This window comes from Enhydra lutris, unplaced genomic scaffold (assembly GCF_002288905.1).
Source record: "Enhydra lutris kenyoni isolate GAN:26980312 unplaced genomic scaffold, ASM228890v2 scaffoldscaffold10, whole genome shotgun sequence".
NCBI lineage: Eukaryota > Metazoa > Chordata > Mammalia > Carnivora > Mustelidae > Enhydra > Enhydra lutris.
This window is the reverse complement of record NW_019154094.1, coordinates 15,039,517-15,053,610: the sequence shown is the minus strand read 5'-3', so window position 1 is coordinate 15,053,610 and position 14,094 is coordinate 15,039,517. Positions and strand designations below refer to the sequence as shown.

The 14,094-nt window shown below is 39.7% G+C and overlaps 1 protein-coding gene across 1 annotated transcript in view; it reads left to right on the top strand.

Moving 5' to 3' along the window:
* Positions 1-14,094, top strand: part of LOC111143980 (DENN domain containing 6A) — a 61,258-nt gene that overhangs the window by 25,724 nt on the left and 21,440 nt on the right. Inside the window, exons 8-11 of the mRNA XM_022498035.1 lie at positions 216-278; positions 982-1,037; positions 11,024-11,146; positions 11,699-11,794. Of these exons, the coding sequence (XP_022353743.1) occupies positions 216-278; positions 982-1,037; positions 11,024-11,146; positions 11,699-11,794 (338 nt within the window). The remainder of the gene's footprint in view (positions 1-215; positions 279-981; positions 1,038-11,023; positions 11,147-11,698; positions 11,795-14,094) is intronic.

Here is a 14,094-nt window from a genome sequence, read left to right as displayed (position 1 = left end):
CTTTGGTTCACTTACCTTCTGCTGTGACTAAAGATAAATAAGACTGTAGTTGTAAAGTCTGATACAGATACTTTGTTTTTATGGCTTTTTAGGCATTGCTGAGTGTACTTTTTTAGTGGTAAGAGTGTTTCTAATCCCTCATTGTAATGGGACTCACGATTATATAAAGGACATTCTTTTGTAGCCAAAGTTAATTTCTTCTCATTCTCTTTAAGGTACGGATTCCCACGTGTCATGACAAGCCTGGGACAACTCAAATAGCACAGTTAACTCAGCAGGTAGTGTGGCACTGTGGTAGAATAATCTACCATATATAGTTTCTTTAACTGAATTCTTAAAACTAGCAGATGCAGAGTTTCTTGGGTTTATGGTATATGTCTGAATGTTACTGAAATACGCATTAAATAATTTCGTAATAAGAACTCAGAGAACTCAGAATTTATATTGTAACTGTGAGGACTACGGGAAAATACGTAAATCCTCTCATCTTCTTAGAAGAGAGGTCAACAGACTTTTGTTTGTAGGAAACTCAGTCAAAAGGATTCTGTAGTTATGATTATCTTTCATTTCTCCTAAAGCTACATCTGTTCATGGGTGGGGTTGAAGTTTTTATTTGAAATGTGTAACTGGTGTATTAGCACTCCCATTGTTTGAATTGAATTAAAATGGAAAGCAGTAGGAAAACTAACTTTGCCTGTTGTATTATGGTAATATTTCAGGCAGTTGTGAATTAATCTACTTTCTGACTTTTGGGTTAATGCTTTATCCAAGGAATCTGTCATCCTTGACCTTGTACTGTGTTAGGGGAGATTGGTAAGACCTGTTCTCTTTGCGGCTGCTTCTGGAGGAAGAGAATCTTAAAAGATAGGGCAACATAGCTTATTGATTACAAGATAGATATTTTATATGATAGATAAATGATAGAAATCAATTTCTATAAATTTTAGTGACATTTTCTATATTTTTTCTTTTTTATCTCAGGCAGACACACATATATCTGTTATTTTACCTACTGTTCATGAGGTGGATCTTTTCAGGTAAATTTTATTAACTGCCTTTTCTCTTTTACTTTGTGATATTGTTTTAAATTTCTTTAGGAAATGAATGTTCTTAATTGTGGAAAAAATGGGAAGAAAAAGGGGAAAAGAACTGGAAGAAAGTAGTCATTATGTTTCATATATTGTAAATCGGTAGTTTATCCCTTACTGTATATTATGAGCTTTGACAGGGAGATTTGGATATGGATTGGGTATTACATGGTAGAAACAAATTATTTTTTGTTTGGTTTGGTGTGAGAATGGCATTGTAATCATGTAAGAAAACGGACTTACTTTTTAGAGATGCATTTTTAAGTACTTTGAGATGAAATGTCATGAGGTTTCTATTTTATTTTAAAATACTTAGGTAGGGCACCTGGGTGGCTCAGTTGGTTAACTGCCTTCAGCTCAGGTCATGATCCTGGAGTCCCGGGATCGAGTCCCACATCGGGCTTTCGGTTTGGCAGGGAGTCTGCTTCTCCCTTTCATCCTCCCTCTTCTCATGCTCTCTCTCTCATTCTCTCTGTCAAACAAACAAACAAACAAATAAAAAAAAAAAATACTTAAGTAATGGGCACCTGGGTGGCTCAGTCAGTGAAGCGTCTGCCTTTTGCTCAGGTAGTGCTCCTGAAGTCCTAGGATCGAGTCCTGCATCAGGCTCCCTGCTCAGTCGGGAGTCTCCTTCCACCTTTCCTCCCCTCCTCTGCTCCTGCTCTCTCCTTCACTCTCTCTGTCTCTCAAATAAAAAAGAATCTTTAAAAAATAATAATAAAATAAAATTAAATACTTCGGTAAGAAGTGCCCAGTTAACTCAGTTGGTAGAAACTAAGACTCTTAAAATACTTCAGTTAAAAAAAAAATTAATTAAGTAAAAATGATAAAACATGGTTAACTCTAGATGATATATAAATGGTGGTTCTTACATAATTGTCTTTATTTTTCTGTATGTTTGAAACTTTTCAAAATGCAAAATAAAAAAAGGGAGAGTGAATCTAGCACTGAAAAAAGAAAAGGAAAACGTACCAGTGCCTGTGCCTTAACCAGAACAGCTGAATAGAAATCTTAGGACTGGTATGCAAGTCCCGGCTCCTAGGTGGTTCTGACGTGCATTCCAGGCTGAGAAGCCACTGCTCTTGCCGAGCAGTTATTAAATAGTAATACAAGCAATCAGGAGTCATGCAAAAGACTTAGAATGGGATTTTTGGTTTGATTTTTGTGTGTATAGAACTTTGTGTATGTGACCTTTAAACTGCATGGAATATTGCTTCAAAGAGTGATTCATTGGGGTGCCTGGGTGGCTCAGTGGGTTGAAGCCTCTGCCTTCGGCTCAGGTCATGATCACAGGGTCCTGGGATCAAGCCCCGCATCAGGCTCTCTGCTCTGCGGGGAGCCTGCTTCCTCCTCTCTCTCTGCCTGCCTCTCTGCCTACTTGTGATCTCTGTCTGTCAAATTAAAAAAAAAAAAAAAGGGGGCGCCTGGGTGGCTCAGTGGGTTAAGCCTCTGCCTTCAGCTCAGGTCATGATCTCAGGGTCCTGGGATCGAGCCCCATATCGGGCTCTCTGCTCAGCAGGGAGCCTGCTTCCTCCTCTCTCTCTGCCTGCCTCTCTGCCTGCTTGTGATCTCTGTCTGTCAAATAAATAAATAAAATCTTTAAAAAAAAAATTAAAAAAAAATTTTTAAAAATTAAAAAAAGAGTGATTCATTTTGTATGCTTGATTTGTTTTATATACTTGGCTTTAGGGCAACCCACTAATCCCACTTTTAGGAATTCACCCCAATAAATATGAAAGCACATATCCACACAAAGACCTGTATGCAAATGTTTATAGCAGCTCTATTCATACCAGCCTAAAACTGGAAACATAGCAAATGTCCATAAACTGGTAACTGGATAAACAAATTGTGATTCATGCATGTGCATGGAACACTACTTAGCAACTAAAAAAAAAGTGCGCTGTTGATACAATCTGCAACATAGATGACTCAGAAGCATTATGCTTAGTGAAAGGAGCCAGATCTTAAAGAGCTGCTTACTGAATGATTGCATTTATATGATATTCTGGAAAAGGGGCAGACATCAGACCAGTGGTTCGCTGGGCATGGGGGTGGGGAATCAACTACAAAAAGGATGAGGGAGATTTTGGAGTGATGGACGTGTTCTAAATCTTTGTTAAGTGTGAATTTTACTGTATGAACATTATAAATCTTACTTAAAAACAAATTGACATCCTTTTAAAATTAGATGTTGTAGCATTCTTAGAATGAAAAGTAAATGAACAGTTATCACAGGAAAAATATACTAAGAAGGATGCATACTATTTATACTTTTTTTTTTTGGACAGAGAGAGAGACTGCCTGCATGCAAGTGGGTGGGAGAGGGCAGAGGGAAAGGGAATCTTAAGCCAGCTCCACGAGTGTCACAGAGCCCCACATAGGGCTCAGTCTCAGGACCCTGAAATCATGACCTGAGCCGAAACCAAGAGTCAGTCCCTTTAACCGTCTGAGCCACCCAGGCACCCCTACTATTTATACTTTTGACACTTTGTTCGTTTTAAAGAATTAAAGAATTGGCATGAGTTAGTATAGAATTTGATTACTAGACATATTTTCTTTTGAACTGCTGGGTGCAAATCTTAATGCTTTTCAGTTTATTATCAGTTATCTTTGCTTTTGTGGCAATTAATTATTCCTACCACTAACACTTTTTATTAGCATGTGTCTTTTCTCCTGATTATGAATGACATGTTCTTTTTTTTGTTGTTGTTAAGATTTTATTTGTTTATTTTTATTTTTATTTTTTTTAAGATTTTTATTTATTTTTTATTTGACAGACAGAGATCACAAGTAGGCAGAGAGTGAGGGGGACCAGGCTCCCTGCTGAGCAGAAAGCCTGATGCGGGGCTCGATCCCAGGACCCTGGGATCATGACCTGAGCTGAAGGCAGAGGCTTTAACCCACTGAGCTACCCAGGCGCCCCTATTTGTTTATTTGATAGAGAAAGAGACAGCGAGAGAGGGAACACAAACAGGGAGAGTGAGAGAGAAAAGCAGGCCTCCTGCTGAGCGGGGACCCTCCCCCCACCTCTCCCCCTGCCCAGGTGCAGGGCTTGATCCCAGGATCTGGGATCATGACCTGAGCTGAAGGCAGACGCTGAACAACTGAGTTAGCCAGGCGCCCCTAAATGACATGTTCTTGTTTTTAAAGTAGGACAAGTTGGGGGCACCTGGATGGCTCCCACTTAGATCATGCTCTCAGTCAGGGTCATGTGATTCAGCCCAGTGTCCAGCTCCAAGCTCAGCAGGGAGTCTGCCTGAGAGTCTCTCTCTCCTTCTCCCTCTGCCCCTCCCCGTCCCTCTCACATGCACTCTCTCTGTCAAATAAATAAATAAGTAAAATCTTTAAAAAAGTAGAACAAGTGAGTTTGTTGTTTTTTTTTTTTTCTTATTGCTCAGGAGGTGAGAAAACTGAAAGTTGAACAATAATAGGCTCACACAGCGTTGTGCCAAGTGCTTAGTGTCTGACACTCAGCTTAGCGACAGCACTCTTCATTTTGTGTGTGGAGAACTTACATTGTACATTTATTCATGTGAATAAAAGTTTAAATGTTTATCACTTATATTGAAGGTGATATTTTTATACCAAGAGTGAGCTTGAGAGCAAAGGACTGAGACCTGGAAAGATGTTTGAAGCTGAGTTGCAGAAATGCAGTTCAGGGACGCCTGGGTGGCCCAGTTGGTTAAGCATGTACCTTCGGCTCACGTCGCGATCCCAGGGTCCTGGGATTGAGTCCCACATTGGGCACCTTGGTCAGCAGGGAGCCTGCTTCTCCGCCTCTCTGCCTGCCTTTCTGCCTACTTGTGATCTCTCTCTCTCTCTCTGTCAAATAAATAAATAAAAGATCTTAAAAAAAAAAATGCAGTTCAGTGTAGGCACTCATCTCCCTCCTTGTACCAGGTCAAGTCTCATTCAGCTACCACTAGTACATGGACCCTGACTTTGGTGTCAGCTCTCTTGATCACATAGTCTTCTCATTCAGTTTTTAAGTTGGGCTTAGAATTGAGGGACAGTTCTCTGTTGAAAGAAACACATTCTCTTGCCTAGAGTCAAGGACATTTTACCTGATGATACTTGCTATTGGTTCCTCATAGTGATGCAAGAGGCATATCAGTTATGTGTCATGTTCCTCCTTGCCCCCATCTTGAGAACGAAGCCATCTTGGCTTTCTACCCCATTGGCAGAGTAGATAACAGCTAGGGGTGTTTTGTGTTTCAAAGACTGTAAAAGTCTATTACTATATAAAATGTGTCTGATATCATTGATACGTGTTAGTTTCTTTTAGCTTTTAAGATTATAACAACATGCTATGTCTTTCTGGAAAAAAGTTTATCTAGTTATTTACTTGCCTAGTTATTTATCTAGTTATTTACTTGTCTATTTATATATGTATCTATTTATTCATCTGTTTATTTATTTGGAGTAAGTTTCTGATTTTTTCTAGGGGATGACTCTTTTGAGGGAGACAATGGAGCTTAGCATAAAGCATGGCACTCCAGAATGGGGACATGAAAGTAGTGCTAAAAAATACCCTGTAATTTCCCTATAGACCCTCATTTTAGTAATTTTATACTGCAGTTAATTAGATGCCTACCACCTATATTTATTAAATTTAGAGCTGGAGACAGGGTTTCTTTCTTGAATATTTAATACTTACCTCCCCAATAAAACTTTTTGTAATAGGTATTTCTAAAGTAATACAGGGGTTTCAGAGAATGCTCTATCTTGTAACTCTACTGGGTGTCTGTTTATGCCCTTACTGATTATATTTCACAATACTTTTGAGAAAAAGTAATTTGCAGCTTTAATGCCTTATAGGCACGCCACTATTAAATATATACTTAACACACACACACACTTACCACTTTTCTATAAATTTGTGATTGTTTCAAAATTTTATGTAAATGTATATGTAAGTGTATATGTGCACAGTATATGTAGTTATATATACATATGTGTATATATACATATAAATTTGAAACAGCCACTAATTTACAGAAAAGTAGTAGTATAGTTCAGAAGACTACTTCCTCATACCACTTGATAGTTGGAGACCTGTTGTCTCATCATCTCTGAATACTTTAGTGTCTATCTCCTACAAATAAAGACACATTGCAGTCATCAGAATTGTGAAATTAATGTTGATAAATTAATACCGTTTAATTCAGATGTCACCAGTTGTCACAATACTGTCTAGTTGAGAATTATCTGTTGCATTTACTTGTCATGCTTCTTCAGTCTCTCTCCTTCAGTCTGGAATAGCTCCTCAGTCCCTTTCACACACCTGAGCTTCTTGTGGATTACAGGACAGTTACTTTGCAGGAAGTCCCTCAGTTTAGGTTTGTTTGGGATTTACTTGAGATTAAATGCGAGCTCTGTGTCTTTGGTAGGGACTTAGTTTGCCATGTTACTGATAATGTTCACTTTGTGGTGTTCTCCAAGCTTCTCAATGATAAACTACTCGTTTTCCTTTTGTGATTAACTATTTTGTTGGGAGGCACTTTGAAACTATGTATATGAGTTATTTATTGCTATGTATTACCCCAATACTATGAGGCTTAAAAGAACAAATATGACTTCATACAGTTTCTGAAGATTAGGAATCTAGGAACGGCTTAGCTAGGTGGTTCTAGCTCTAGATCTCTTATGAAGTTGCAGTCAAGATATCAGGCAGGGTTTTAGTCAGTTGGACAAGGTGGGTATGAGGGTCTTGACTGAGGCTGGAGGATCTGTTTCCCAAAAAGGCTTACTTACTTGGCTGCTGACTGGAGGTCACAGTTCCTTGTGGTTGTTAACAGGAGGGCTCATTTCTAGCCATGTGGAGCTGTCCATAGGGCAGCTTGAATGTTCCCACAGCTTTCAGAGGTGATCCAAGAGAAGGCTGAAGCCACCATGTCTTTTATGACCTAACCTTCAAACTTGCATACTGTCCTTATTCTGCTCATTACATGTAAGCCATTAATCTAGTTCAGAGCTAAGGAGGGGAGAATTAGGTTCCATGTTTTAAAGACAGTGTCAGGGGCGCCTGGGTGGCTCAGTGGGTTAGGCCGCTGCCTTCAGCTCAGGTCATGATCCCAGGGTCCTGGGATCGAGCCCCACATCGGGCTCTCTGCTCAGCAGGGAGCCTGCTTCTTCCTCTCTCTCTGCCTGCCTCTCTGCCTACTTGTGATCTCTCTCTCTGTGTCAAATAAATAAATAAAATCTTTAAAAAAAAATAAAGACAGTGTCAAAGAATTTGTAGAAATATTTTAAAACATCATGCTGTGTATATCTGTATGGACTCTTGGTTTCCTGTTTTATTCAACAGGTTATTAAAGTCCATTATTCTCATTTGCTATTTCAGTTGTCCCCAGTTTAGCCAGTGAGACTTGTCTCACTTCAAGTTGGCCTCTATTTTTTTTTTTTAATATATTCTTGTCATTCTTTAAATACTTACTTGCTTTTGTGTATAAGGAGTTCCAGGCTTGGGACACCTGGGTAGCTCAGTTGGTTAAGCATCTGCCTTCGGCTTAGGTCATGATCCCAGGGTCCTGGGATAGAGCCCTGCATTGGGCTCCATGCTCAGTGGGGAGCCTGCTTGTGTTCTATCTCTCTGACACATAAGTAAATAAAATCTTTAAAAAAGAAAAGATGTTCCAAGTTTGTCTTTTCGTGTTTAATTTAAAAAATTGATACATAATTCACATACCATAATATTCACTCTTTCAAAGTATACAGTTCAGTGGTTTTTACTATATTCAGAAAGTTGTGCTTCACTACTCTCTAGTTCTAAACTATTTGATCACTTCAGGGTGCCCGGGTGGCTCAGTGGGTTAAGGCTTCTGACTTCGGCTCAGGTTATGATCCCAGGGTCCTGGGATCGAGCCCTGCATTGGGCTCTCTGCTCAGCAGGGAGCCTGCTTCCTCCTCTCTCTCTGCCTGCCTCTCTGCCTAACTTGTGATTTCTGTCTGTCAAATAAGTAAATAAAATCTTTAAAACATTTGATCACTTCAAAAAGTAACCCTGTTCCTAGTGGCAGTTAGTCCCCATTTCTTCCTTCCTCCCCAGCCCCTGGGAATCACTAATCTACCTTCTGTCTCCATAGGTTTCCTATTCTGGCCATACCACATAAATAGAATCATAAATTATGTGGCTTTTTGTGTCTACTTTCTTTTACTTAGCATATCATTTTCATGGTTTATACATGCAGTTGCATGAATCATTACTTCATTTTATGATGTTCCATTGTGTGGATATACATTTTGTTTATCCATTAATCCACTGAAGGACATTCAGACAGTTTTTACTTTTTAGCTATTATGTGTAATGCTACTATGAACATTTGTATGTAACCCTTTGTATGGACATATGTTTTCAGTTCTCTTGATTCGAAGATTATCTTGTGTGTTTCCTTCCCTGGCCCTGGAACCTGGAATCAGCCATTTCTCCAAAGAGCCTTGGCTTTATTTATTTATTTATTTTTAAAGTGGAGAATAAGATTCAGAAGCCAAGGTCTGGGTACTACTTGTGCTCAGTGCTATTGGGATATCATTGATTTTAGGCCCTCTCAGTGGACAGAGCTAGGAAGTATATACATATTTGTAAGGGGATGCATGCATACATACTCATATATAATACATACACATTTTTGCATATGTATTTATTTCCAAATCTGTATATATTAAAAAGCATAAAGTCATACTAGTACCCCCAATTCCAGTCCTATAAGACAGGGTTCATTCTAGTTTTCTCCCTTTCTATATTTGTATTTCTTTTCCCTTTCTGAGGGACTACCTCCTATTATCCTTAATTAATTTATTTATTGGATCAGTCCCTATTAGTAACCAGTCTCTCATCTCTGCTTAAACTCTCTCCTCTATGCAAATATTTTCTTACTCCTTTAGGGCTTTGACACTCCATACCCAGCTGCCCTTCTTCATGGATACCTTCCTTACCTTCTCAGGCTCTGCTCCATGCTAGATTGACCCCCATGTGGTTACCCTCCCATGCCATTTAGCCTTCTCTTTTGTACATTAGGCCTCCTCTCCATATGGGTGCCATCCTTACTTTGCTTGTGATCTGGCTCCCAATGCTAGAGAAGCCCCCACAGGAATGCCCTCCATACCCTGCTGTGCTCCTACGCCTCTTTCCAGGCCACCTCTCCCTGTGAACACCCTATTTCCCCTGCTCTTATGTTCCAGCATGGACAGCTTCAACGCACTCTGGTTCTGACACTCCACACCAGGCTGCCCCTCCAGGCTTTGCATAACTTCTTGCCCTCTGTCATCCCAAACCAGATCACCTCCACACATGTACATCTTCACCACATTCCAGCAGTCCCCCAGAAAGCCACCTCCTCCATGTGGATGTCTTACAAAGGTCCTCACACCCCGCTCTGAGCCAGCATGTCTTCTTTCCCTCCTGGCAGAGATGCCTACCATGCACCATGTCTGCTTTAGGATTCACTGGTTTAGGAAAGAAAGGAAGAAGAGCTCCTTTGCCTTATCCTTGAACTGTTTATTGTTTTGTTTTTGTTTTTTCCTTGCATTCCCTTCACATTTGTTTTCTTGCCTTTGAATAGTTAAAATTAACTTTCCCTAATTTCCATTTCACAAATCTGTTTTACATTTTTTAACTTACATGTTCTTCCTTCCTTCCTTTCTTCCTTCCTTTCTCTTTCTTGTGTGTGTATATGTTTTCAACTATGAAGATTATGGTTTTTATAAGTAGATACTCTCTAATCTACTAGGAAAAATCGTTACCCTAACAGGAGGAAATTACTAAATAAGTATACCAAATGTCTGAGGCTAAGTAATGTACCAGACTTGTGTCCTAATAGGCTTCCACCTAATTCCAGGGCTACTATAGAAATATGGAGCATTCTGTAAGGGAAGGATTTGCCCAGGAAATCATTCTATTTGGCATTAGATCTCCCCTTGTGATTTGTTTTCATCATTTTTTAATATTGAAAGCATTAGCTTTTATTTATTAATTTTTAAAAGATTTTATTTATTTATTTGAAAGAGAGAGAGAGAGCATGTGCAGGGGAAGCAGCAGAGAGAGAGGAGAAGCAGACTCCCTGCTAAGCAGGGAGCCCAATGTGGGGCTTGATCCCAGGACCCTGAGATCATGACCTGAGCTGAAGTCAGACACTTAACCTGTTGAACTATCCAGGCTCCCCAAAAGCATTAGCTTTTATTTATTTTTTTAAAGATTTTATTATTTGACAGAGAGCGAGAAAGGGAACACAAGCAGGGAGAGTGGGAGAGGAAGAAGCAGGCTTCCTGGTGAGTAGGGAGCCCAACCTGGGGCTCAATCCCAGGACGATCATGACCTGAGCTGAAGGCAGACGCTTAACTGACAGAGCCGTGCAGGTGCCCCAAGCATTAGCTTTTAAATTAAGTAATCCAGTAAACATCCTTTGGAAAATTAATTTATCTTGCTTTCTCTAAAATATTTAGAATAGAAATTCAAATGTAGGGGTGCCTGGGTGGCTCAGTCGTTATGCATCTGTCTTCAGCTTGGGTCTGCTCAGGGGGAACCTGCTTTTTTCTCTCTTCCATGCTTGTGCTCTCTCTCTCTCACTCACTCTCTCAAATAAATAAAGAAATCTTAAAAAAAATTGAGATGTAAGGAAGCAGTATTGATGAGATGGGCCTACCATATGGTACAATTTAATAATTATTCCACATGTTTTTATTATCTGTTAGCCATTTTGTGTGTCAGTATATTGCATTTAATTTTCTAAAAATTGGAATGAGTCAATTGGTATGTTTTTATATGTATAAAAAGGACTTACGCATCAGTGTAGTCTAAAGAATTTGTATGTCACAACGGGGTACAAATAGGTGGAAGAATTTATATCAGTATGAAGTTTTTAGAACGATCATCTAAGAACTGAAAACAACAGAGTTGGATAAATAACACTTCTACTGTATAAAATACCTTTCAGGTGTTTCTGCCCAGTTTTCCTTCATAGTCAGATGCTTTGGGAGCTGGTCCTGTTGGGGGAGCCCCTCGTGGTCATGGCGCCATCACCATCGGAGTCGTCAGAGACTGTATTGGCACTTGTTAAGTGAGTATATTGGGTTCCTGACAGTGGTAGTTGTAGCATTTTTCCATCTGTGATATATTTGCACACAACCCCCTTTCTTATAATAAAGCTGTGCTCATTATAGTACCGTTTCATGGATGAGAAAATTAATTCAGGTTCCATGAGGGCTGGAACCATGTTTTGGTTTTTCTGATGAGAAAATTAATTCAGGTTCCATGAGGGCTGGAACCATGTTTTGGTTTTTCTGAGCAACACACATTCATTCACTTAGACAAAGCTGGCACCTGACAAGTATTAGTTGCATGAATGGTCAGTGTCTAGTAAAAGACATATAACTAGGATATTGGAGTGCCAGAACTTCTCCCCATGTCCAGTGTTCTTTCAGCCCATCATTCCACATTATTATGCATTTCCATTTGTCTTTCTGGTTTCCTAAAATGAGTTTGCTGTTGACTGAAATAAGTAAATTAATAATCCCATTGTGGGGATACTGTGTGTATTGATGTTTTATAGGTGTTGAGTAGGGCCTTTAATTTTGTGTCCTTTGTTTTAAGTGTTCTTCTTGCTCCACAGCTGTATTTCTCCATTAAAGTACTTCAGTGACTTCCGACCTTATTTCACTATTCATGACAGTGAATTCAAAGAATATACTACTCGTACTCAAGCCCCGTGAGTAAACAAAACGCTACTATTGACCAAGTATTACCTGTATAACCAAATTATGTAAAATTAAGTCTTGAACTTATTGGCATCTTGATTTTATAAAAGAAGGTTTGAAGAGCTGCTTATAATACTTGTCCATTTCAGTTGTCAATCTTGTTTTCTTTGAATGATTTTATTTATTAGTGGAAGCTGTATTGTCATTAATAGCCATCTGTTTTCTTGCCTTACTCAGGGCCTCTTAGAGCATCAGTTATCTCTTGTTGATCTGTAACTTCCTTTACCTTCTTCCTCTTCATTGAATTAGCATGGAAACATGAAAGTGCTTCCCAGTATGTCAAAGGGGAAAAAATTATCTTACCCTTTCCCTTTTAGCTCTTGCTCTATTGCTCACTTTCTTTTAACAGCTAAATTTCTAAAATAACAACAACAAATCTCCATTTACTGTCTCTACTTCTTGGTTTTCTGGTTGCTTCTCAGTCCATTGCAGGTTCATTTCTCCAGTGAAGTCATTCTTGGCCGGAGCCATCAAGACCCTCTCCCTGCCCAACCCCATAGGCACATTATTGCCCTATTTCTTCTACCTTCCCTTTCTTATAACATTTAAGCCGTTGATCTTGAAAGCATTTTTTAAAAGATTTTATTTACTTTTGAGAGAGAGAGCGAGCCCACGAGTGGGGGAAGGGGCAGAAGGAGAATCAGGCTCCTCCTTGAACAGGGAGCCCAGTGCAGGACTTGATCCGAGGATCCCAGGATCATGACCTGAGCCAAAGGCAGACGTTTAACTGACTGAACTACCCAGGTGCCCAAGCTTGAAAGCATTTTAATCCTTGATGCCACTCTCACCTGGTTTTCTGGTGTTATATCTCAGTCTCCTGTGCAGAGAGGTCTGTCTGCCAGCACCTTAAATGTTGGTGTTCTTCAGTTCTGTGTTCTGGGATCTGATTTCAGGCTGATAATTCTTTCTGAGCAGTCTTTTTTTCTTTTTAAAAAGATTTTATTTATTTATTTGACAGACAGAGAGGGAACACAAGCAGGGGGAGTGGGAGAGGGAGAAGCAGGCCTCTTGCCAACCAGGGAGCCCGATGTGGGGGAAGGGAGCTCCATGCGGGGGCAGGGAGCCCTGGACCCTGGGATCATGACCTGAGCCAAAGGCAGTTGCTTAACAAGTGAGCCACCCAGGCACCCCTCTTTCTGAGCAATCTTATCTGTACCCATAGTCTCTGTTAAGACCCATATACTGACGACTAAAATTTATCTGCCTAGCCCAAATCTTTGCAAGTTGTAGACCTTTATGTCCAGGGTTTTGTTGTTCTGTTTTGTTTTGGTTTGGTTTTTTTACCATTTTACCACCTTGACATCTTAATTGCACTTGAAACTAAATGTATATAAACTGAATTCTTTCTGTTTCCTTGTTTTCTTCCCTAAACCTATGAATGGTACTACTTTTTTTTTTTTTTAAAGATTTTTGTTTATTTGACAGAGATCACAAGTAGGCAGAGAGGCAGGCAGAGAGAGAGAGAGAGAGAGAGGAGGAAGCAGGCTCCCCGCTGAGCAGAGAGCCCGATGTGGGGCTCGATCCCAGGACTCTGGGATCATGACCCGAGCCAAAGGCAGAGGCTTTAGCCCACTGAGCCACCCAGGCGCCCCTGAATGGTACTACTTTTTACTTAGTTATCAAAAATCTAAATTGTCATAAATTTCTCCTTCTTACATGTCCCACATCAAGTTTTACCAAATTCTGTCAATTCAACACCATAAAATCTCTCTCATAATAACATTTGTTACCTGCTTTCTAAAAGTCTTTTCCCAGTCTTACTGTTTCCAGTCTTTGTCATATCTGCTGTTGCTTTCTCCCAAACCCCTTCTCCTCCTTGTAGGGCATCTTCCAAATTTCCCCTAGAGTGATCTTCCTACATTTTTGTTCATGTGACTTCCTTCCATTTGGTTCTCTAGTACCTTCCATTTGCCTACAAGGTTTTTAAACTTCTTAACATATAAACTTGGCACTTAATAAACTTTGTAGCATATTAACTTGGTACTTAATAATCCGGCCAGCACCTGCCCAGCTATTTTCATTTCTGACTTAATCCTTCTCCTTTTATGCTGTGGGAATGCTGATCTCTTTGTAGTTCTTTGAGCACACCATGATCCCACTTCATTGCTTTGCTCGTACTATTTGTTCTGGATTACCTTTACCTCACTTATCCACGTGGGGAAGAACTTGTATTCATTTTCCATATCTTTGTGTGAATATTATCTCTTTGGTGAAGCTTTGTTTTTTTCGTTTTGTTTTGTTTTGTTTTGTT